This window comes from Chiroxiphia lanceolata, chromosome 25 (genome assembly GCF_009829145.1).
Source record: "Chiroxiphia lanceolata isolate bChiLan1 chromosome 25, bChiLan1.pri, whole genome shotgun sequence".
Lineage (NCBI taxonomy): Eukaryota > Metazoa > Chordata > Aves > Passeriformes > Pipridae > Chiroxiphia > Chiroxiphia lanceolata.
The window spans coordinates 1,001,359-1,024,821 of NC_045661.1; the positions used below are offsets into that span (position 1 = coordinate 1,001,359).

Genomic DNA, 23,463 nt, shown 5'->3' on the forward strand with positions numbered 1-23,463 from the left:
ACTGGCTGTAAGTGGGAATTTCCCCTTTTACTAAAGAAAGTTTCCACTCTCCCTGGAAACCTTCACTGGGAGAGGGATGTTTTCCATGCTGTGGGGAAATTCTTCATGTGGCTTTGGCATCCCCTGGGGCTCGAGGAGGCAGCAGAGCCCGGATGACCCTCACAAACACCAGCACCGGTTCGCCCCGTTCCCACCTCAGCCCCGCACGAAGCCACCACCATTTCCCCGTGTCAGCTCCGCATCCGAGCACGGAAGAAAAAGCCATTTAATGCAGACAAAGGTTGTATGAAAATATAATTCTGCTTTTGTTAGCAGCCATCAAACTCTAAAAAGCGTCACTTTTGTTTTCTTGTAACATTGTGAAAACCTCGTGTCGGATCGAGAGCTGGGGCCCTCTCGACTAATCGCCTCTCCTTTGTGTTTTTAGATTATAGGGGCAATTAGTGTTGTCAAAACCTCTGGCAATTCTCTTTGCTCTTGACAGGGTGTCAGTCCGCTGGGCGAGAAATGGAAGGTGTTATAACTCTCCGGTAATTAGGATGCCTCCGATTTGAAAATGCCAGCAAACGTGTTGGAGGGGCCGCGCGGTGGGGGCGGGGAGGCCGCCCGGATGGGGGATGCGGATGAGCAATTAATTAGGGGCTCTCATTCCGAGCACGTTGCCAGCTGATGAATTGGCAAAGGGAAATTAGCAGGATGCTCAGCTCCCGGGAGCGGGCGCACACCCCGCCCGTCTCGCCCTCCTCGCCAGCTCCCCTCCTTCCCAGATGTTCGCCGAGGGCTTTGCACAGCTGGCTGGGAGCACCTGAGCACCCAAACAGCAGCTCTTCGCTGCTGCTGCTGCTGGGGGGGGCTTGGGGCTCTCTGGTGGGTGCTGGAGCCCTTCCAGGGCGCTGTGGCTCATCCCTGAGGATGTTCCCCAGCCTCCGAGCCCTCCACGGCCGGAGCAGTGGGAGCAGCCCCAGCCCTTGGGTGGGAACTCGCAGCAATTAATCAATAACTGCGACATGAGGGCGGCTGGAGGGGGGATCACAAATGGAGCTCGACCCGTGTCCCACACCTCCCTCCAGCAGAATGCCTGAGTAAATAGATAAGCCTTGGCAGCCTCCCTTGAAGGTCAGAGCGCTCCGAACACCCACCACGGGTGGGAGGGACTGCACAGGGCCACCCTGTGGTCCCATCCCTCTGGGCTGGCTGGAGGGGGAGGCAGCAGCCATCTGCTTTCAAGGAAAAGGGGGGCACCCAGGAAGGGTTATTAAATTGCAGCCAAGCCATAACTTTGGGCTGGTGGGATCAGCAGAAGACTGGGACGAGGCAGCTCTCAATGGCTGTGATTGGGAAGGCATTGTTGCTCCACATGGGCAGGACCCAGTAGGGCTGGAATCCATCACTGACACCTTCTCTGGAGCATTGCTGGGGGTGTGGACCCATATTTTGATAACCAAAGGCAGGGGCTGGCAGGTTCTCTCAGCCCTCCCTCCTCTTGGCATGGTAATTACGTGGGTTACCGGTGTCAGCTGGAGGTAAAGCTTTGATGTGTCTGTGGAGAACCTGGTAACCTCTTCCTCTGTGCTCTGCTTTGCAAAGTTATTTGGGTGATCAGTATCTTCCCACTTCCCTTGTGTTTCCCTCTGCCCTGCATGCTCCAGCACCTCAAGGGAAGGAGCTGTGGTTTGATGCCCAGTTCCCCCAGCTCAACTGCATTTAAAGAAGAGCACCCTGCCCTCAGGGTGGGGGAGCTCACGGTTTAGGAAGCTTCACCCCAGTGCCAGCTGCACCATGGGGCACCTCCCTGCCATTGCCATGTCCTGGCAGTAGCCTTGGCGTGCCAGGATGGACCAGGAGCCAAGGGCTTCACCTGAAGGTGAGGCAGGGATGGAGGGGCTGGAGGATGTTCCAGGAGAGGTGGGGAGGCACCTGTAGGCTGTTGGCATTTGGGGAGGGTTTCCCAGGGGTGGAATGGGGAGTGGTGACGTGTCCTTGCTCTCACAGGTGCCCGTGTCCGTGGCCATGATGTCCCCGCAGATGATCACGCCGCAGCAGATGCAGCAGATCCTCTCTCCACCCCAGCTCCAGGCCCTCCTGCAGCAGCAGCAGGCGATAATGCTGGCAACAGGTAACGCTGCACCTGGGCTGCATCCAGCCAGGCAATTCCCACTGGGTCTGGGAATGCTGGAGCTCGCTGTGGGCAGGCAGATGGGTCCCTTCCTCCCTGGGTTCTCGCATTCTCCACATATTTCCTTGGGGATTCCCAGCACGTTCAGGGACAAAAACAGCTGCAGGTGCTGACAGTGCTGGCAAAGCTGGATGCTGCTGCTCAAAGCCCAGAAAATTCCTGCACGAGATCTGGTTTGGGGTTGCCCAGCTCCTGGGAAGAGCTGTGGTCGGGGTGGGTGCTCTTGGCTTGATGCATCCCAAGCAGAGTCCCTGTGGCTGCTGCTGGGCCTTGGGCATGTGCCTGTGTCCAGCTCCAGACCTGAGCACGTGGGTTTGTTTCTCATGGCCTGCTCAGCTTTTCCGGAGTGTTCAGTCGGATGGGGAGAGAAGAAAAAGAGAAGAAGAAAAATAACAACCTCAACTCCGAAACAAAACAGGTCTGCTTGGGTAAACACCTCCTGCCAGCGGGAGGGAGAGAGGGAGAAACCCCACAAGCATCCTCCACACCCTTCCTCCTGCCTCCAGTACCTGTTTACTCCAAACAGGCTGATAAGGATTCAAGGTTGGCCCCAGGGAAAGAACAAAGGGTAAACACTACCCTGGGTGGGTCCTTCCACAAGCCTCTTTGGAGCCGGATAAAGAAACACGTTTGACTGCAAATTAAACAACCCAGGCCGGAATAGCTCGCATTCTCCACCGGCAGAAAACCAAACATCACACCTCTCACCCCTGACCCAATGTTCCTGCTCCTGCTCGGCCCCGCTGCAGCCCTGGCTCCGGCTGGCTCTGGGGTAAACACCCAGCCCCTCCAAACCTGTTCTCCGGCGAAGTTGCTGCTGTCAGCACTGTCAGCCCCGAGCTGATAAAGGATTCCCGGCATCCACAGGGGCATTCCTGAGCCCTGCCCGGGGGTACGGGCGGGTGGGAGGGGGCTGCGGGGTCTCGCTGACCTCCCGTGCTCTGCCCCCCCCTGCACACACCAAATCCATCACCCACAGTTTGTTTAGGGCCGGGGGGGGAGCTGCCTGCGGACACTGGGACCCTCTCTGGTGGTTCATGGTGGGGCAGGGGGGTTTGTCCCTGTGTTCCTGGACCAGCAAAGCTCTGCTTTGGCCGGGGGGCTGCGAGGGGCTGGGCTGCCCATGGAGGGGGTGCAGGGCTGAGCCCCCAGCACTCGTAGGGTTGCACCAGCCAGACCAGGGGCTGTGGCTGCTTCTGACCCCTTCCAGCTGGGAGTCCCCTGGCTCCCACTGCGATTGCCAGGGGGGTTTTGGGGTCCCACTGTGCTTAAAATGGGGTTTCCCACTGCTGAAACACCCTGCTGCCAGAGCACCCAGGGCTGCTTCTAAGGGACATTAAAACAAACAGCGGGTTTGGCACTGCTGTGTGTTGGGAGATTTCACTTGCTGGGGGATCCAGAGCCTTGGGAACATGTGCTCAGGGTTCTTCTGGTGCCCTGATTCCTCTGGTGGGTCCTTTCCCTCCACCCTGCAGCCAGGAGCCTGCCCTGATGACACAGTGCCAGGAGCTGACGTGGCTGTGGCAAAGCCTGGTACTGGGCTTGGGGTGTTTCTGCTGCTAATCCGGTTGCTCTCTCCCTCCCAGCTGCAGAATACTACAAGAAGCAACAAGAGCAGCTTCACCTGCAGCTATTGACACAGCAGCAAGCTGGAAAGCAGCAACCCAAAGAGGTGAGCTCACGTGGAGGGCGCTGGGCCATCAGATCTGGCGGCAAATTAAAGGAGGACCGGAGCACAACAAGGTGTGCAGGAACCCCAGCACCCCGGGCAGCTGGGAGCCAGCAGGATGGGACCACGGGGGCATCCTGCTCCAGGGGGTGTTGGATGGCCAGTCCAGGTGCTGGGAGTTGTTGTTCTTCCTCCTCCTGTCTGTGATCTGGCACATGCACTGAGCTGCATCGTTCTCAGCAGCGTGTCCAGAGGCTGTGGGGTGTGTGGGGAGCAGTGAGGTCAGGGCTGTGGGGCCACTGGACCCTCCCCAGGGGCAGGGGCAGGTCACTGCCCCCAGCACAGAGCAAGGCTCCCCAGTTCCCCCTGGGGTGGGGGCAGAGGAGGATCAGCTCAGCCCTTGCCTGGCACAGCTCGATTTGGGCAGCCCAGTCTTGGCTGAGCTGGCACAGCAGCACCCTGGCAAGTAGGCAGGGCTGGTCAGATGGGAACCCAAAGCAGGGCTTTTCCTGCCAGGAAAGGGCGGTTTTTCCAAAACCCCAGCACTGTGTGGAGTGGCAGTTGATGCCAGCAAAGGGCTTTTCCAACGGGAGACACTCCAGCCAGGGGATGCTCTCAGCCCCTGCTGGCACCGTGTTGGCAACAGTGTGCTGGGGAGGTGGGTGCCTGCTGGAGAAGCATTTCATGCCCATGTGATTCCATCAGTGTTGTATAACTCCCTTTACACAACAGTTTTTTGCTGTCCTTTCCCACAGTGATGCCCTGCCTGGTGTTGTAGCTGTATTTTTGGGGATGTACCAGTCACACAGAGGCTGGGGACCAGCACACAACTGGCAGATAGCACCACTCCTTCCTTTTCCTTATATGTTTTTGCCTCTCTCTCTCCCCAAATTGCTGCACATGGTCCTGGGTGGGGTGTTCTGTGCAGTGCACGTGCTGATTCATGCCTGGCATTGCTGCCCTTCTATCCAGTGTCCTTCCCTGGGTGCCTAGCACAGAGGGACGTGGGGCTGAGCCACTCACTTCCACGTCCTTGGCAAGCATCAGTGCAAGCAGGGGATTGGGGTGCTGGGGCTGTTTTGTGGCATCCACCCCTCCACAAATCCAGCACCCTGGATTAATACTCACCCCATTCTCAGGGCTGAAATTCAGCTTTTTTGGGGGGCAGAAAAGATTTTAAGCCCAGACTCTGCATTGGTGTGGCAAAGCGGGGACTTGATGGCAAAAACCACATTGGCATCAGTGGACCAGCGTGGCTGAGTGGCTCAGGGTCAGGGTTAGGCACCTACTCCAGTCTCTGCAGACTGACTGGGCTTTCACTGCGGGGTGGTGGCGTATTTACGGGGTCAGTTTATCAGAGCCATCTGCAGGAGCTGGAGTGGCTGCTGGTGCTCCAGGAATGGGGGGGGGCATAATCTGAGCTTCCTCAAGGACTTTCCTCTTGCCGTGGCGACTGTTCTGTTGCAGCTCTGAGCGGGGATATAATTAAGCTCTAACAAAGCACTTGCTTAGCGGGCTCCGGTTTAAAAAGCGCGTGTTAACTTTTAATTAAAGGTACAGAGAAACGGGAGATTCATCCACTAAGAAAGAGAGGCTGGGAGGGGAAGGGGGCATCAAATGCTGCTGGAGGGGCGTGTATCCAGCTCCTGGCAGCATCATGGCTAGGAAAAGCACCGAGGGGGTCCCAGCAAGTGGATGTCAGTGTTTCCCCTCCCCAGACCCCCAGACGGGCTTTGTGGGGTTGGGTTCACCCCAAGAATGTGGGCAGCTGCTGTTCATAAAAGCCCATGCTCTGCTTTGCCCGCCGTGGCTGCCCGATGGCACAGGGAATAGCTGGCACAGGGAATAGCTGGCACAGGGAATAGCTGGCGTGTCTGGGATGCCGCCGGAGAGCCGCTCTTGGCCGGCGTCGGCTCCTTCCTGGAAACCCGTGGCCGGGTTTCATTACAGCCCCGCTGCGAGGGTTGTAAACCTTCTGCTTCCCCTCTGCCCCATTCCAAGGGCTCCTCTCGCTGGAACTGTGAGCCAGCGGCTCGGCTGCGGGAGTGGGAGCTGGGAAGGTGCCGGGAGCAGGGAGCAGCATCTCCTGGAGGAGCAACTCAGATCTCTTCAGGAGCAGCACAGTTGGGGGTCCCCCAGCAGGGAAGGGGAGAACAGGAAAGGAGGATGGAAATGTGTCGGAAGCGCCTGTCGGCAGCATCCTGTCCTGGGGGTGCTGTGTGTCCCTGTCCTGGGGGTGCTGTGTGTCCCTGTCCTGGGGGTGCTGTGGGTCCCTGTCCTGGGGGTGCTGTGTGTCCCTGGGCTGGGGAGAGCTGTGCCACAGTGGGGGCGTGAGGCAGGGGCCAAGCAAGGCAGCTGATCCATGAATCCCACTGGGATGGGGCTGAGCTGGCAGCACATCCCAGTCCTCCTGGAGCATTTTCCTGCGCTAGGTGTGATGGTGAACCCCCACCCCCAGCAGCATCCTGGGTGAGGGGGGAACAGGCAGCTGTGGTGCAGGGCTGGAAGCTCCAGGCAGCCCCTCACCCTCATATCCTGCTCTTCCCTGAACACTTGGCTTCTCCAAGCCCAGTGCTGCAAGGGGCATCCGGCTGCAGAGGCACAGTATTCCCTGAGGGTGAGGCTGGAGGGTCTCTGTGTGCCCCCAGAGCTGCTGGGAGCGGGGTTTGTCCCTCTGCCGAGGCAGGAGGGGTTGGGGAGGGGGTGACGCGGGGGGGCTGCTGGCGCCTCACCCCAGTGTCAGCTTAATGAACTGCTCCTGTCAGTCCCGTGTGTCACAGTGAAACTCCTCCTGATGTGCTCATAAATCAAAGTGACGGCGGCTCTTACCCCGTAGCTGCACCCGCTCAGCTGCGTCTAATGCACAGCAGCGCTCGGGACCCCAGCCCTGCACTGGGACGGGGGCTGGGAACGGGCTTGGGGGGGCCCAGTGCAGGATTTGGCCCTTACACAGAGCCAGCTCCTCTGGTGGGTGCTGGGGGCCCCCTCTGGGGGGACTCGGGGTGGCTTTTCCGAGGGCAGCAGAGCTCGCGGGTGGTGAGGACTGATGCGTGGGGTTTTCCGTAAGGCTGGGGCTGTAATCCAGGCTCTCCCTGCCCTTGCCTTCTCCAGGGAGAATTTGGCATGGAACCTGCAGGTTGGTGGGGTGAGGTCTGCAGGTGGGTACACCTCCTCAGCCATCCCTCAGGGGTTTAGAGGTCCTGTGGTGCCACGGTTGTTCCCCAGTGATGGCAAAACTGGCTTCCCCGGGGGGATGCGGTCCTTGGTTTGACTCAGAGCAAGCACCAGGACTTGTATTCCTGGGGTTGGTCCCTGTGTTTGTGGTCTGGTAAAGCTGAGGGATGCACATGTGGATTGAAACATGTCAAGGTCCAGGTTCAACCTGGACAACACCATCCTTGCCAGACCCCAGACCAGTTGTGGGTCAGGGCTGCCCGGGGTCTCGGGTGTCCGACTCCACCGGCCACAGCTCTGGTCAGGCCGGGCTGGGAGATCCAGCCAGGCTGTGGGGCTCAGGGACATGTGCAGGGATCCTCATGACTTCATTCCTTCATCCACTCCCAGTTCCTCCTGCTCCACAGTCTGGAAGTGACGTGAGTGAGGCTGTGCTGGAGCAGAGCTCGGGCTTGCCCCGGGGCCCCCGGGGAGGGCGGTGGCGGAGCCGGGAAGAGGAGGAGAATCCCATCCTGTCCCATCCCATCCAGCTGCTGTTTCTAACCCAGGCAAGGGCACTCGTGTCCATCCCACGTGGTGGCAGAGTCTTTCTCTAGCCGGGAGGGGACACGGTGGGGGACAGAGCTGCCTCTGTTGAAACCCTCTGGCTGCAGCCTGGTCCTGCCTGTTTTCCTGTATCCTGCTGATCCCATGGCCTGAAGCCTTCCTGGCTCAGGAGTGAGGGTGAGCACAGGGATTTCTCTTCACTGAGCAGAATTGCTTTGATTTGTGCCTTAATCTTTAAGCCTCAGAGGTGCAGGGCTGAGGCAGAGCCAGGGAGGATCTAGACCTGATGCTGGGGGGAACAATTCCACCATGGCCCAGAGGTGACAGGGCAGGGAGGTCTGCATATTCCTCTGAGGCTGAAGAAACTGGAATTAAACTGTCTCTGTGCCCTAGATAGGATCGTGGTTGTGCCTGACTTTGCAGAGCGTAGGGTTTGTAGGGCAGTGTCTGGATCTTGTCCTCTCCCTATGATTCACAAAGCCACGGCTGAGCATCCACAGGGATCCGCCCTGCATCCATGGGCCCATGTGGGTACAGCAGCACATGCTGATTCCAAACTCAGCCATGGACTGGGATTGCCATGGAGAGTCTGTCTGCTGTTCCCTGCTGATGTAGCCTCAGGGATCATCAGGAGATGTGCCAGGTCCCTGGGATTCCCACTGCATCGGGGGCCTGAATCCCTATAACACTCAGGAAAAACAAGGACATTTCCCATAGCACAGCTCTTGTGCTCATCAGTAAGGACACGGACATGAAAATACATCTTTGTGGGGCTGCAAAGTGCCCCCGCTCCCGAGTGCAGTGAGGTGGGGGATGTGCTCCAGCACGGGTTTGGCCGGTGCTCTCCGGCTCCTCGCTCCCTGCCGGCACCGTCTGCCCAAACAGGGGGGCTCGGGGGGTTCACGGGGGTCACGGAGCCGCCTGCCCCGCTAATGAGGCCGGGCAGCCTGGGGGCAGCTCCCCTCTCCTGCCCGGCTCGGATTAGCAGCTGCCTGTCCCCAGCCCTAATTGAATTCTCTCCCCTTCACTTAATTCTCATGGATTTCTCGGTGCCTCCCCAGGGACCCGTCCTGCCTAACTAGTTTAGGGCCAGCGATGCTGGTCAGAGCACGACTGGCTCCTGGGGATGGGGGGAGAGTCCCTACCCGGGGGGTGCCTGTGGCTGGGGTGGGGGCACCGGTACTGGCGCTGGGCACCCCCTCCCCTGCAGACAGTTGATTTCAGCCCCTCACCACGGAGGGGCTCACAGTGGTCCGTTTTTGGCAATAGGGATAATTTGCTGGCTTGAAGAAGGGTCCTGTGCATCCAGGATACTGAGAGCCCCCTTTTTTACAACAACATTGCAGCTGAGCCTCCCCCATGGGACCCCACAGTTGGGGTTCACACCCACCTCCCAGCACAGCTGGTCTTGCTCCGAGCAACTCCCAGCTCGCTCACTCCCTCTCTTTCCAGTGCTTTATTTTCCCTTCCCCTTTTCCTTTCCTTCCCCTCCTCTTCCGATAGATCAAAGCCTCCGTCCGGCTCAGCCGTGAGCTGAGCAGGCCCGGCAGCAGGATGGGGACAGGGGCAGCCCCAGTGCCCCCACCGCGGGCACCCCTGGCTGCCAGCACCCCTCCCGCGGCCCCCAGCCCCTGCCTCCCCTGCGGGGCTGGGAATAAGGCGCCTGGATTTGTCCCTTTTGTCTCGGCAGCCGTTGGGGAACAAGCAGCTGGCCTTCCAGCAGCAGCTCCTGCAGATGCAGCAGCTCCAGCAGCAGCACCTGTTAAACCTGCAGCGCCAGGGCCTGGTGAGCCTCCAGCCAGGGCAGGGCACGGTGCCCCTGCAGACCCTGCCCCAAGGTAAGGACCCCCAGCGGGGTACCCTGCACGGCGGGGGGGACCCATGGCTGCAGATTGCCCTGCTCTGGGTGAGGGGGGCTGGGGAGGGGCTGTGCTGTTGCTTTTTCTAATGCCCCCGAAGTGGGGTCTGATGGCATCAGCGGGCAGAGCTGGTGCAGGGTTGGGCTCCGGGTTCCTTTGGCAGAGGAGTGCAGGACTGGGGCACCTCTTCCTCTGGCATAGGGGTGCCAAGGTGTGGGGAGAAGGGGTCGCCTCCCTTCTGGGAACAGCTCTGTGTGGCTCCCTGGGTGCTGAGAGCACCTTGTTTTGGGCTCCCTGATGGGGCTGTGCAGCCTCCACTTGCCACTGCTTGTGTTGTGGGCTGGGCCTGGCTTTAGGTGATGGTTTCCCGTGCTGGGCGAGGTCTGGGGAGCTGAGCATGTGCCAGGGGGCAGGGAAAGGACCCTGTGGGTGCTGTGGGTTCTGCCCCGTGCCCCTGCTGACCCCGGGCTCTCTCTCCTGCCGTAGCCGTGTGCCCCTCGGACCTCCAGCAGCTCTGGAAGGAGGTCACGGCTGCCCAGCCCGTCGCGGACAGCATTAAGCAAGAAGGTCTTGACCTCACCACCAACACCTCCAACTCTACCTCGTTTTCGGCCGCCAAGGTCTCGCCTCCCATTTCCCATCACCCTCTGCCCAATGGACAGGAGCACCATGCACACGCCCAGAAGGGGACAGGTAGAGCCGTGTCGGCCCTGGCACTTTGTGTTTTTATTCCTGGAGAGGTGGAAGGGGCCGGGGTCTGTCAGCTGTGGGGTTGGCAGCAGGGCTGGGCTGGGTGAGGGGAGATTCTGCCTGCCCCATAATCGAGTCCTGTCGCTGTTCTGCTGCAACCCGTGTGCCCGTGGAGGACAGGATGACGTCCACTGGGGGGTCTCCTGTGGGTGCTCCAGGGCTGTCCCCGTGCACGGGAATGCTGGAGCATCCCAGCTGCCCTGTCTCATGGCCCCTTTCCCTCTTCTGCAGCTCTTACCACGAAGAGGACCCCCGGCTCCCACCCGCTCTATGGCCACGGAGAGTGCAAGTGGCCTGGCTGCGAACCCTCTGTGAGGACTTGGGACAGTTTGTCAAGTAAGTGTCCCTTTTTTGGGGGAGGTTTTATTTTTTTGGACAAGGGACAACCCACACTCTGAGGCTGGGACAGAATTGGAGCTGGTGGAGGGGAAGACTCTGGAAGTAGGTCCAGACACCCCGAAGTGTCTGCCCAGAGCAGGGGGACCCCATGCAGAAGGAGAAAACACACCAGGGGTTGCTGTGGAGTTCCCCCATCCTGGAAGTGTCCCAAAGCCAGGTTGGACGGGGCCTGGGGGCAAACTGGGCTGGCGGAAGGTGTCCCTGCCCATGGCAGGGGGGTGGAACTGGGTGGGCTTTAAGGTCCCTTCCAACCCAAACCATTCGATGAGTCGATGGACTCCAGAGAAGGGAGAGACCCCGTGCAGGAGGGCAGGAGCGGGCAGGCGCCGGCAGCAGGCACGGGGGGCTCCCAGCTCCCTCCTGGGGGGCGCGGGGGGGAGCAGATGGCGGAGCGGGAGCCCCGCTGACACCGCTTGTGGGCTCCGGCGCTGACTGATTAACTCTGCGTCGCAGAGCCCTCTGCCAGCGTCAGGGTCAAACAAATTGTTTTCCCGCTTCGTCAGAGGTTTACTTAATTAGTTTCATTTGCAATTAGATCTCTTTGTAGCCAGGATTTTAGCAAAGACATCAGAAGGAACTGACGGCTCGCTCGCTGCTTCCCCCCCGCCTCCCCGGCTGTCTGCTCGGCCGAGGCGCGGGCTCTCCATCGGCCAGGTTTTGGGGTTTTACAGACTGACCCTGCCCTCTGCCACGCCTCTGGCTCCGGTGGGAGCATCCCTCAGACCTCACCAGCCTCCTCATTTCGCAGGGAAGGAGCTGGGCAGAGGCCTTACACGGGAGGATGAGGAGGTGTGAAGGCAGCCTGGGGAGGTTGGGGTGGTGAGTGAGTGATTCAGGCTCCTGTGTCCTCTTTCCTCTGCCTCTGACTCATGGGGTTGAACCCAGGATGAGGCATCTCTCCCACCTTGCAGGGCATGTTTGAATGGCACGGGGCAGATGAGCGAGCTCTGGTTTGGAAGCTGGAGCTGGAGTTGGCAGGGGATGGCCAGGGCTGGGTGACAGTGCCAGGAGAGCTGTGCTGTGCCAGCCAGGGCTGTGGGATCCCTGCATCCCACCTGCCTGTCCCCCTTCCCAAAGGGACAGCCTCCCAAAACACTGGTGAAGGGTTTCTGTCCCCTCTCTGCTAATGTGGGGACATGTCAGGCTGTGGGACAGGCAAATAGAAACTTCCAGCTCCCAAAGGCTGAGCCCAGCTGGAGAGTGGGCCTGGCCTTGAGTCTGAGCACTGGCTTTGAGCCTGCTCTGAGCATCACCTCTGTGGAGCAGCTCAGAGAGCCCCAGGGTTGGGGTGGAAAGGGCAGCATGGCCTTTGAGCAGTGATTTATGAGGGACAGGGTCAGTGGGAGATGTCTCCATTCCTGCTTGGCACAGCCTGGGCTCTGACAGCCTTTTCCCTGGAGAAGCAGCCGTGCCCTTGCTCTGCTGTGCAGGGAGAGGAGCGGGGCTGGGGCACAGGGGGGTTTGCTCACCTACAGGCTTGGCAGCTGGTCCCAGTTACCTGCCTTGTCTGTGCAGGCTGGCTGGAAGTCTCTCGCAAACAGCCGGGTGAGACTCCTGCCCTGCTCCTGGGGCACCTTCTCCTGGGGGCATCCCCAGGCTGCTGCTCTGCTGGGTTTAGGGGTGAGGACCCCCACAAGGGGCTGCTGGGATGTCCCTGCCTCTGCAGCAAGTGACATCCCCAGGATCCTACCCCCCCGAGGAGGAGGGAGAGCAGTGAGGACCAAAGGTCCTTCTGCTTCATAAACACAAAGCACCTCATAAACACGAGGCATGAAAGTGGTAGGATGAGGAACACCCTGGAAATGCCACCTTCTGCCTTCGGGGGTTTCCTTAGAGGGTGTAAGTCAACCTCCATAATCACACCTTTGTCCTGGAAACCTGCTTCTCAGGTCTTCCTGGCACCTCCTGCCAGCAGCCTTCTCCAGGAAAATCCGTAGGCTTTCCATCAGGCAGTGGCTGCTCCTAAACACCGTGTGGCTCCACAGGCAGGGCTGGGTGGGTATGGCCCTCTTCCAGCCCAGGTCTGGGGAGATGGCACAGCCTGGTTTGCTCAGTCTCTTGTGTGCCTCGGTTTCCTTTCTGCTCATCCCACTTGGGGCACCAGTACCAGAGCATCCCTGAGCAATTTACAGGTCAGGGCTGATCCCAGGTGTGGCCCCAGATGAGGGGGCATTTTGGGCATGTCCAGGCATAACCCTCTGTGTTCTCCTCCCCAGACACCTCAACACAGAACATGCACTTGATGACCGAAGCACGGCCCAGTGTCGAGTCCAGATGCAAGTGGTACAGCAGCTGGAGATACAGGTGGGTGCTGCCCCTGCCTCCACGGACAGGGGTGTAAAAAGCCATCTCCTTCCCCCTCTGCACTCCATGCCTTGGCTGCTCTCCTCAGGGGGCAGCAGGGAGGTTGGGGACCGTAACCACCCACCTGGGGACTCGTTTCAAACATCCTTCCCTAACAGCAATGCTGACCCTGGGCTGCACCTGGGTAGAAAGCAAGCCCTGGGCAAATCTCAGTCTGGTTTCCCCCATACCAGCATCCCTGTGATGGGGCTGGAGGAAAGGACAAGCCATCCCTCCTGCCTAGAGTGTCCCTGTGGGTACAGGGAGATGCCACAGATGTGGAAGGCACGTGCTGCCAGGAGGGTTCATGTCCCACAGGTGGGACATGAGCTGTGCCACCTCTGTGGGAGCTGCAGGGCCACTGGGGTCCTTGGAAATCAGGCCACTTATTTTGGTGGCTGAGCGTGGTCTGTGGAGCCCAACTTTGGGGCGCTATTTTTGGAAAGGCAAGTTCTTTAAATAGAGCCTCTCTCAGCATCTCTGGCTCCCCGACGTGCTGTGCATAATTCGGTTAATGGAGAAGGGAGGGGGGAAGAGGAGGAAATGGGGAGTTTTCATCTCAGGACTTGAAAGAGGGACAGGGCAGGGGTCTGTCAGGGGTCAGTCACCAAAACCCTCGTGGTGTCTCAGTGCCTGGGTGCCCGGCTGGGGCTGGCAGGAGCTCAGGGCAGTGTGTGCGTGACATCTCAGGGTACACTGGCCCAGGGGACAGTGGGATGTGATGTGGGGCACCCTTGGGAGCCTCCACCCTGAGTCACAGCAGCTCGGGGGGAGCTGTGGGATCGAGGAGAGGCTGCAGCCTCCTGGGTGAGCCCTGCAATCCATCCTGCTCCCCACCCCTCGCCAAAGCGAGAGGTTGAAAGCATTACTGGGCTTAAAGAGGGGAGGGAAAGGAAAGGGAAAAAACAAAAAAAAAAGCTGAAGGGCGAGCAGAGCTGTGTGCAAGAGGACCTGCCACGGAGCCACCAATTATGAAGTTTAGAGGCGCGGAGCTCCCGCTGTGCGCGGAGAGTCTGCATCACGAGGGGAGACCTGTCAGCTCTAATGAGCACCACGACAGCACGAAGCATCTGAGCTGCTCCAACTTGCAGCAAACTCCGCTCTGGCTCCTGCCTTTAACTCCTTCCTGCCCGGCCCCGGTGCCTGCCCAGGGATGGGGCTGGTGGGAGCCGGTGGCGCACGGGAGGTGGCCGAGCCCCGAGCTTTGAGGGTCCTGGTGAAAGGGGAGGTGACGGAGGAGAGAGCGGGTGTCAGGTCCATCGCCTCCGTCGGGCTCAAAATCTCTCCTGGTGCCACAGTGAATATTTCACCCTCCTCCGCACTCCGGGAGTAAACAGGAGGGGTGCAATTACAGCAATGTTGGGAGTCCAGGGGGATGGATGGAGGGCGGGGTGGGGGGACAGGGAGCTGCTGGGGAGCAGGAGGAGGAAGGGGAGGGACAGCAGACACTGGGGCAGGGGATAGAGCACCCGGGAGGGAACGTGAGGGCTGCGGTGGGTGGCCTTGCTGGTGAGTGGCAGCATGGAGGGTGGGAAGGGGCTCCCTTCACCATAGATTTTTCATCTAACTGCACACACGACTGGAATGGCCCCGTACCCCCCACAGCAGGTGCTGCAGCCCCCATGGAGCCACAGCCGCACTGGGGCTCTCAGGAACCAGCATCAGCAGAGATGGCACCTGGGGGACACAGAGGGTCTGGGGCTCATTGGCAGCTCCTCCAGGCCACGGGCACCTCCATGGTGAGTTGGGCACTGCCTGACCATCTCCCTCCTGCTCTCTTGCCTCCCACAGCTGGCCAAGGAGAGCGAGCGTCTCCAAGCAATGATGGCCCATCTTCACATGAGACCTTCAGAGCCAAAGCCTTTCAGCCAGCCTGTAAGCGTGAGTCCCCTTCCTGCCCTCTACATCCCCACAGCCAGCCCCTGTCCTCCCCTTCCCCCTCTGCTGTCCCCTCTCTGCCTGGTGTGGTCAGCACGGGGTGGGCTCTGTGGTATGGACAGAGTGGATGCATCCAGGCTGTAGGTGCATCCCATCCCATTGCTGTGTCCTCTCCTGCAGTTGCATCCCCATCCCTTGGTTGCATCCCATCCCTGCCAAGCCCAGCAAGTGTCCCCCTGCGAGCCCCTCCCTGCCTGCTCTGGGGCACGAGCCAGCTCAGCCCTCCCAAGCTCCCGCTGGCCGGGGGCTCTCCTCCAGCCCCTGCCTTCCCAACCACCATCCTGCCTCCCCCCTGTCTGTGCAGCTGAACCTGGTCTCCAGTGCCACCCTCTCCAAGAGCACTTCCGACACGTTTCCCGACGGTTTACCTCATCCCCCCACCTCAGCCACGGCGCCCATCACCCCCCCTGCGCAGGGCCCCTCGTCATCACTCTTCCACTTTACACAACGTGGGGCCCATCCGCAGGAGGAACTCGGAGAAGTTCTGCACCCCAATATCTTCAGGTGAGCTCCGGGCTGGGGCTCAGCACCCTCCACGCTGCAGTCCCTGGGTCCCAAAGCGGTCCCCTCACCCCTCGCCCTCCCCTTTCCTGTCGCCCCCCAAACTTGCACAGAATCACGAGTTCTACAAGAACGCCGACGTCCGGCCGCCCTTCACGTACGCCTCGCTCATCCGGCAGGTCAGTGACTCCCCGTGCCCTGGGGTCCAGCGCTGCACCCTGAGACCTGCTCTCTCCCACCCTCTCTGTCCTGGGGGAGCCCCCAGATCCACTGAACCCTCTCATACCTCACCGTGGGACAGGCGTCGAACCCCAGTGGGGCATCGTGAGTGACGCTCTTGTCCCCTCTCTGGTTCCTCAGGCCATCCTGGAGACCCCCGACGGCAGCTACGTTGAATGAAATCTATAACTGGTTCACGCGGATGTTTGCCTACTTCCGGAGGAACACGGCCACCTGGAAGGTGAGAGCAGCCCTGCTTGGCACCATGGGCTCACCCCATCCCACCCGGGCTCACCCCATCCCACCCAGGCTCACCCCATCTCACTCAGGCTCACCCCATCCCACCCGGGCTCACCCCATCCCACCCGGGCTCACCCCCCACCGGGGCTCACCCCATCCCACCTGGACTCACCCCATCCCACTGGGGACTCCCTGCTGCAGGATTCTCCAGCTTGTGTGGGCACCTCTGGTAAAGGACCAGTTCATTGCACAGCTCTGAGATGGTGCAGGAGATGATTTTATGGATAAATCCCCCATTTTCCCTACCCAAAATGCATCCCTGGTCTGTGAGGGCACATCATCCCTGTGCTGGGCTTTTCTGTGGAGCTGAGGCTGGAGGAGAAGGGCAGAGACAAAAGAGAGACACTTGAAATAACAAAGAAGGTTAATGATAACCTGGGGCAGGTGACTCTGAGAGATGAGGTGGCTGGGCCTCAGTGGTGGCCGGGGGTGCAGGTGCTGGGCCAGGGGGATGGAGGAAGAGTGGGGGTGGCGGGGGCACCATCAGCAAGGGGAACTCCTCTGCCAAACCCCAAGCAGTGCCTGTGCCTGTCAGTCCCCCCCACCCGGTGCACAATGCTGTACAGGCAGGTACTGAAAGTTTTTGTCCCTGAGGAGCCATTTGTTCACTGGCCTGGGCTGATGGAGGTGAATTTGGGGGCAGCACGTGGGTGCTGGGGCTGCTTCCCCCTTGGTTATTTAGAAATTGAGATTTGAGAAAACACATCTCAGAGGAGCAGGGAGTTGTGGAAGGAGCAGTTCTGTGATTCAGTTATTGCCTCATCCAGGGAAGATTCACTTATTATTGTTTCCTGCTGCATGTATTTACTGAGGCACAGCTCAGCTCCCTCCTGCCCAGGGCAGCAAGGTGAAGTGGCAGAGGGACACGTGTTAGTTTAAAATAAAAATAATTAGAATCAGCGAGTGCAAGCGAGATGGAGCATCTTGAGAGGGTTGAGGATGAGGAGGAATCAGTTCTCCCAGAGCCCAGGGCCCCCGTGTGTCGCTTGTGCAGATCAGAGCTGGGATCTGCAGAAAACTTTTGGGTGAATAGCAGGGTTTTGGCTCCCCAGCACTCTGGGTGGGCCCTGCCATCTGGAGCATCCTGGCACTGGGATGGGGGGGCAGGAGCAGCCGGGTGCTGGGGCAGTTTTGGGGCTGACCATGGGCTGTGTCGTCTGGAGTGCCCTCGCTGCACACGGGCAGCACTGCAAGTGCACCACGAGAATCGCTGGCCACTGCCACTCTGCCACCACTGCCACTGCTGCTACCACTGCCCCCTGCCACTGCTGCCACCGGCTGCCACTGCCACCACTGCCACGCTGCCACCACTGCCACTGCTGCAACCACTAGCCAGCGACCACTGCACCACCACCACCCTGGCCTGGGGACACCCCACACTGGGCACACGGTGGGCAGCAATGGGGAGCACTGGGGCAGAGCCCACTGTGGCTGTCACTGCTCCCAGCACTGTCCAGGGCAGCACTTCACCTGCTCTGTGCCTCAGTTTCCCCCTATCTGGAATGAGATGATGGCAGGTGAAATGTCTTTTTCCCCTTTTTATTAGCTGGAAGAATAAATATTTTGGGAGGTTTTTTGCGGCTTCCCCGCACCCTGTGTTACCAAGGGCAGGGTTGGAGAAGGGCATCTCCCAGCCCTTCTGCTTCCCATTGTTTTTTTTCTTCATTTTTTCCTGTTCTATCACCAAAGGGGATGGCAGGAGATTAAAAAGAGCTGGAAGGGGGGATACTTCTCTTCATAACTTCCAGTGTCCAAGGTCAGGCTTCTTCTGAAGGAGTGGGATACATGGGAAAAAATTGTGTGTTTCCTCTCTTTGAAAACCACCATTTCTGCTGCAGCTTCTCCCTCATCTCCTGGAGTCCCCTGGGATGGGACAGGGGTGCTAGGGACCAGGTGGGTACCCCATCCCCACAGCAGGGGGGACCCACAGGGAGCCCCCAGCACAGCCCAGGGAATGGGGTGGAGGGTGTAAAGCAAACATCATTAGAGGAGAGAGATGAGAAGCAAACAGAGCAGCCAGGTCTGGCTCTGAACAAACACTGTCGAAACACAAAAGCCACGTTGGGCTGAGGCACCGGGGGGGTGGATCCCATGCCATGGGGAGCTCACCTGGCACCTCCTCCGTGTCCTGGGCACAGCACCCTGCCCAACACCCAGCACAGGGATGGGGCATCCCAGGCTCTGGGGATGCTGAGCCACATCCTGCCCACTGCCAGGATTTATTTTACCTCCACTGGAGCCTTTGCAGGCACATCCCCCTGGCTTCGGAGCAGGGGGTTGTCACCAGGAGAGGGGGGGACGTGGGCACTGCTGAGCCTGTGTCTCTGGGCAGGGAAGGTTCTGCTTTGCCATGCTCGTGGCTGCAATCAGGGCATTGCTTGGATGAGGAGCCCCCTGCACAGGGAGGAGGGAGGAAGGGGAGTGTGGGCAGGATTCAGCCAGGGAGGGACGTCCTGTGTTTGCTCAGGGACAGGGTTCAAGGGCAATGGAAGGCCCCAGCCCTGGCTGGACTTCAGACCCCAGGCAGGGGATGGTGCAAGGACAGAGTGGGGGACAGGGGCTTGTCCTGCTCCCCAAGGATTTCGGGGTCCTCCTTGGAATTCCAGGTCCCTGGGATGTCTGTCTTCACAGTGCTGTGCAGCCTGACCCTGGGAGATGCCAGCATGGGGTTTGAGGCTGAGTGGTGCCTCCCAGCAGGGCATGGCCCAAATGGAGCATGTCCCTTTGGGTGACAGTGACAGTGGCTCTGAGCGGGGACCCCAGGACCTGGCTTCAGCCACACCCGAGACACTGGGTCAGCTCCCGATTTGTGGGGTCCTGCAGGGGTTCCCCCCCAAAAATCACATCAGACAGCACTGGCTGGGCCTGAATCTCCTTCCCGGGAGCTCTGAGAGCTGCTTACAAAGTTTCCCCTTTGGACTGTGCTCTGCCAAAGGGCCAGAGGAGCCAGAGCCCGGCCCTGCTGCCTGTCACCGTGTCACCCGGCCGTGGTGTCAGCACCGGGCACTGTGGCACAGCTGGAGGGGGGGATTGGGGGGGAAAGGATGGATGGAGGACAAGGGAAGAGCCCAGCTTTGTTTGTTTTTCTCCTTAAATGAGAAGCAAAAGGGGCGATGGTGCCATCTGATGAGGTTCTGGGCGCTCTGGCACTTGCTTGGTGGGGGGGGCTCAGTCCGTGTCTCCTCTCCCTTGTTGTGCTGGCCAGCTCCTTTGTTTATACAGCCCCCGTTCGACCTTTTAAATTGCTGTTAATGTTTTAGCGTAACGAATTAGTCTCTCATCACGAATCAGGACTCGAAATAAAAAAAAAAAAAGGGAGAAAAAAAAAACCCTCCGAGGCCAACTTCCTGAAATTGGGGTCATTCTCATTTGCAAGGCAGAGAATCTGAGAACCTTAATGCAAGGAAATTTATTCAAAGGCAGAGCCCCCGTGATTAGGCCCTTTGTAATTATAGCTCGGAGAGATTCCACTCCAGCCTCCTGCCTCCCTCATGGATTAGCAAGTGAGTCGGAAAAATACACAGGATTTAATTAGAGGCAAATTAAAATTGGTAATGAAATAGGGGCAGTAGCAAATGGCAGGGAGTTGGAAGGGGAAAAGGGAGCTGGTATCTCTCGGGGCTGTGCTGTCTGCCTACGTGTGTGTCTCTTTATTTTACATTTAGAAATGTAAAGATGGTCGATGTAAAGAAGAAAGGGAGGGAAAGGACCAAAAGGGGAGGGTGGGGGAAAGGAAAAGAAAGGGAAAGATTAGCTGGCTTTGCCGAGCAGAGAGGGTGGTTCTGCTCCCAGTCCTTGCTGCTGTCACTTGTCCCATACTGTCCCCCATTCCTCAGCATCTGGCCAAGGTCCTCAAAACGGGGTCATGTCCCACGTGTGGTTTGGGGGCTCAACAACTCAACCCCCTCAGTGCTGGTGGAGTGGGGGAGCACTCACAGCAGCCTGGGTGGCTTTGGGGGGGAACGTTGGGGTGGCCAGGACAGCCCAGAGCTGTGGAGACCTGCGGGCTGGCCAAGGAGGAGGATGGTGAGGAAGAGGGGGGTCTGGGTAGTGGGAGTAGGGTCAAACTACTGAGCTCCTGCCCTCTCTGCCCGCAGAACGCCGTCCGCCACAACCTGAGCCTGCATAAGTGCTTCGTGCGCGTGGAGAACGTCAAGGGAGCCGTGTGGACCGTGGACGAGCACGAGTACCAAAAGCGAAGGCCACCAAAGATGACAGGGTGGGTGCTCCTTTGCCATGGACACAGCCTGGGGGCTGTGCTCACCCTGTCCCCAGGCCAGCAGCGCTCAGCCCTGCGTCCTTCTGCTTTCTCTCTTTCTGCAGGAGTCCGACCTTAGTCAAAAATATGATTTCAGGACTCGGTTACGGAGCACTTAATGCAAGTTATCAGGTAGGGACCCTGTCCTGTCCCTGACTGGGACACGGGGGCACAAAACCCTCCACGGTCTTCTGTCATCAGGAACTGTAGTGAGGGACAAGGGGAATGGGTTCAAACTGAAACAGGGGAAATTTAGGTTAGACATACAAAAAAGTTCTTCCCCATGAGAGTGGGGAGGCCCTGGCACAGGTTGCCCAGAGAAGCTGTGGCTGCCCCATCCCTGGAAGTGTTCAGGGCTGGGTTAGAGGGGCTTGGAGCAGCCTGGTCTGGTGGAAGGTGTCCCTGCTCATGGCAGGGGGTGGAACTGGTGATCTTTGAGGTCCCTTCCAGCCCAAACCGTTCTGATTCTCTGATGCCCCCGCAGGCTGCGCTGGCAGAGAGCAGCTTCCCACTGCTCAACAGCCCCATGATCAACACCAGCTCGACCAGTGCCATGCTGCACGTGGGCCACGACGACGTCAGCAGCACCGTGGAGCAAGTCAACAGCAACGGCAGCAACAGCCCACGCCTGTCCCCGCAGCAGTACAGGTCAGCCTGGGGGACAGCAGGGAAGGTGCTGGTGGGGGGGCACTGGGGTGCTGGAGGGTCTGGAGCTAAAGGACGGTGACACATCGGGCACCGGGAGCTGCTTGTTGCTTCCCATGGCTCCTGTCCCCTGGGTGAGGAGGGTTTTGGACCAAGAGCTTTGTGGGGTTGTGGCTGGGGGGCAGCCCCCGAGGCTGAAGGCTTCCCCCCCCACAGCCACCCAGTGCACGTGAAGGAGGAACCAGCCGAGGCGGAGGACGACAGCAGACCTGTGTCGCTGATGGCCACCACCAACCAGAATGTGACGATTCCCGACGACAGGGACCTGGAGGAGGAGCTGCCAGTGGAAGACTTGTCCTAAGGACTCCTTCCTCCTCCCCACCGAGGGGCAAACCCTTCCCACCCTCCCGGCCGGAGACCAAGCGACGCTCCCACCTCCCCAAGGTGACCTTCGGCGTTAACCTGTTCTTTAAAGGCACTTCCACGAAGCAAAGGGGTTTCCTTGGGGCAACAACCCGTTGCTGCCGGCGCGTCCCTCGCGCTCCCACTGCCCCGCGCCGCAGCCGGTGACTGACCGACCCCGCCGCGGGCACGTCCCGCGGCACGAGAAGCAGAAACCCAAGAGCTGGACTTTTTCTCCCCTCCTCCCTTGGTTAGTGACTGGTGAACGAGGATGGTAGGTTGTTTCTGTCCGAAATGGTCCCTTCCTTCCCTCCCCGTGCGCGGCGGGCGCGGGGAAGGCACCTCTGTCCCCTCCTCCCGCGGTGCTCGGCCGCCCCGAGGCAGATGGCAGGAACCCACTGTTGGCAGGAACCCACTGTTGGCAGGAACCCACTGTCGTCCCTCGGGCCCCCGGTGGGTTTTGCACTAGGAGGGACCGTGGACCCTGCCCACGTGTGCTGCCTCCACCCAGCTTTGGGGGAAGAAACAGCAGAAACGGGGCTGAGCCCTCTGCCGTGCTCTGGATGTCGGGCTCGCACCGTTGTCTCGAAGCTGGGGAAGGACGAGGACCACGTCAGTGGGACGGGGTCCCCTCTGCCTTGTCACCCCTGGCCAGTTGCTAAACTGCCTGGCAAGCAGAGCGCCTCCCAGGCTCTGCCCTCCACGAGCTGGTGGGGCTCCTGGCACCCAGCACTGCTGACCATCCGCAGCCGACTGCCAGCGCCAGCAGTGAGGACACAGCTCCCCCCGTCCTGCGACGTGGCTGCAGCGGTGACACCTCCCAGCCCATGTGGGGATGGCCAGTGGCCCAACTTCAACTTCAAGGAAAGGCTCCCGGCCCCCTGCGTGCCCCGTTCCACCTCCAGAGCCGGGGCAGGGTCTCAGTGGAGCAGGAGGGCAGCATCCCCCAACACCACGCTCCTCCTGGGGGCACCTGCAGAGGAGCTGGGGGTCATCCCATCCCGCTGGGAGCAAAGCTGAGCTCAGTGGATCCCCGTGGTGGCCAAACCTGGCCACGGCCCCCAAGCCGAGCCCATTGCAGGGGGGCTCCCGCTTTCATCTTTTCTTTTCCTTATCCTTTTGTGTGCGTCCAGATGGGAAGATACCAAAAGATTTCTAGAGACAGAAGGTCCGTAGTTCAGGTGAACAGATGGTATTAATGCCAAAAGAAAAAAATATTAATAATAATGAGAACAACACAACCAAACACCCCTCTTCTCCCTGCTCTTTCTTTCTGGGGCGGTGATGTGGGTACCCAGTGCCAGCCTCCTCCTGGCAGGCGTGGCATCCCCAGTGCCCTGTGCTGGCTTCAGGGAGCATCACCTTCCCTGGGGAGCATCACCTTCCCTGGGGAGCATCACTTTCCTGGCACAGCCAGGCTGGCACTGGCTGTCCTGGCACACAGTGGGGTCTTTAGGGGCTCACTGTGATGGATGTGGGGCTGCTCACGTTTTTGAGCCCAGCTCCAGGCTCCCCCAGAGCAATCCCGAGGGTTGCTCTGTCCCTCCCTGTCCCTGCTACTCCGGGATGAGACACTGGGGACTGTGTCACCCCCACGGGACATGGGGCTGACACCCTGGGAGCAGTGCTGAAAATGCAACACAGCTGTGGGTCACGGGGGGTTGTGTTTGCCTGTCCCCGTGTCACCTCTGTGACCTCCCCAAGGGGCTCCTGGTGCTGTGGGGTATCCCCAGGGTGAGCCCATACTGGACTCATCCTTTTCACTGCCTGAAGCACCCTCAGTACCAGGTGGCTGCAGAGAAGGGGGGTGTCCCTGGGTCCCCCCTGCAGCCGGGGGGACGTTGAGCAGAACCCCCCCACCCCAGCCGTGTTCCCCTGTGCCACCCCTGTATCATCCCCTGTATCATCCCCTGTGTCACCATCCGGGCTGCCGAACCCTCGGGGGGCACGAGGGTGACACCCCGTGGGGCTGTTAACGGGGGGTCACCGGCAACCCCCTCCCGGCTTGGGCTGCAGGGGAGCCCTTTCCCATTCCCAAATCCGGGATTTTCGCTGCTCCCCCCGCCCTCCCTCCCGCGGTCCCCAACACCCCTGTAGGTGTCACCCGCGCTTCTCCCGCGCCGCGGCTGCCGAGCGCCGGGACAGCCCTTCCCAGCCCCTTCCCGGCCCCTTCCCCCCGCTCCCGCCCCTCCAGCCCCGGCCCCGGCCCCCCCGGCCTCCGCCGGACACCAAAGACCCTGCCCGGGCCGGGGGGCACCACCCGACCCCCCCCTTTTGCTGTCCC

The 23,463-nt window shown here is 60.0% G+C and overlaps 1 protein-coding gene across 1 annotated transcript in view; it reads left to right on the forward strand.

The window, feature by feature from the left end:
* The window catches only part of FOXP4 (forkhead box P4), a 56,745-nt gene extending 33,506 nt beyond the window's left edge, over positions 1-23,239 (forward strand). Inside the window, 17 exon segments of the mRNA XM_032710902.1 lie at positions 1,993-2,116; positions 3,763-3,848; positions 9,256-9,403; positions 9,911-10,117; positions 10,406-10,477; positions 10,480-10,510; positions 12,790-12,877; positions 14,708-14,791; positions 15,159-15,280; positions 15,282-15,358; positions 15,458-15,534; positions 15,716-15,735; positions 15,737-15,815; positions 19,972-20,093; positions 20,198-20,264; positions 20,617-20,780; positions 20,994-23,239. Of these exon segments, the coding sequence (XP_032566793.1) occupies positions 1,993-2,116; positions 3,763-3,848; positions 9,256-9,403; positions 9,911-10,117; positions 10,406-10,477; positions 10,480-10,510; positions 12,790-12,877; positions 14,708-14,791; positions 15,159-15,280; positions 15,282-15,358; positions 15,458-15,534; positions 15,716-15,735; positions 15,737-15,815; positions 19,972-20,093; positions 20,198-20,264; positions 20,617-20,780; positions 20,994-21,138 (1,713 nt within the window). The 3' untranslated portion in view covers positions 21,139-23,239.
* Positions 23,240-23,463: the final 224 nt, after the last annotated feature.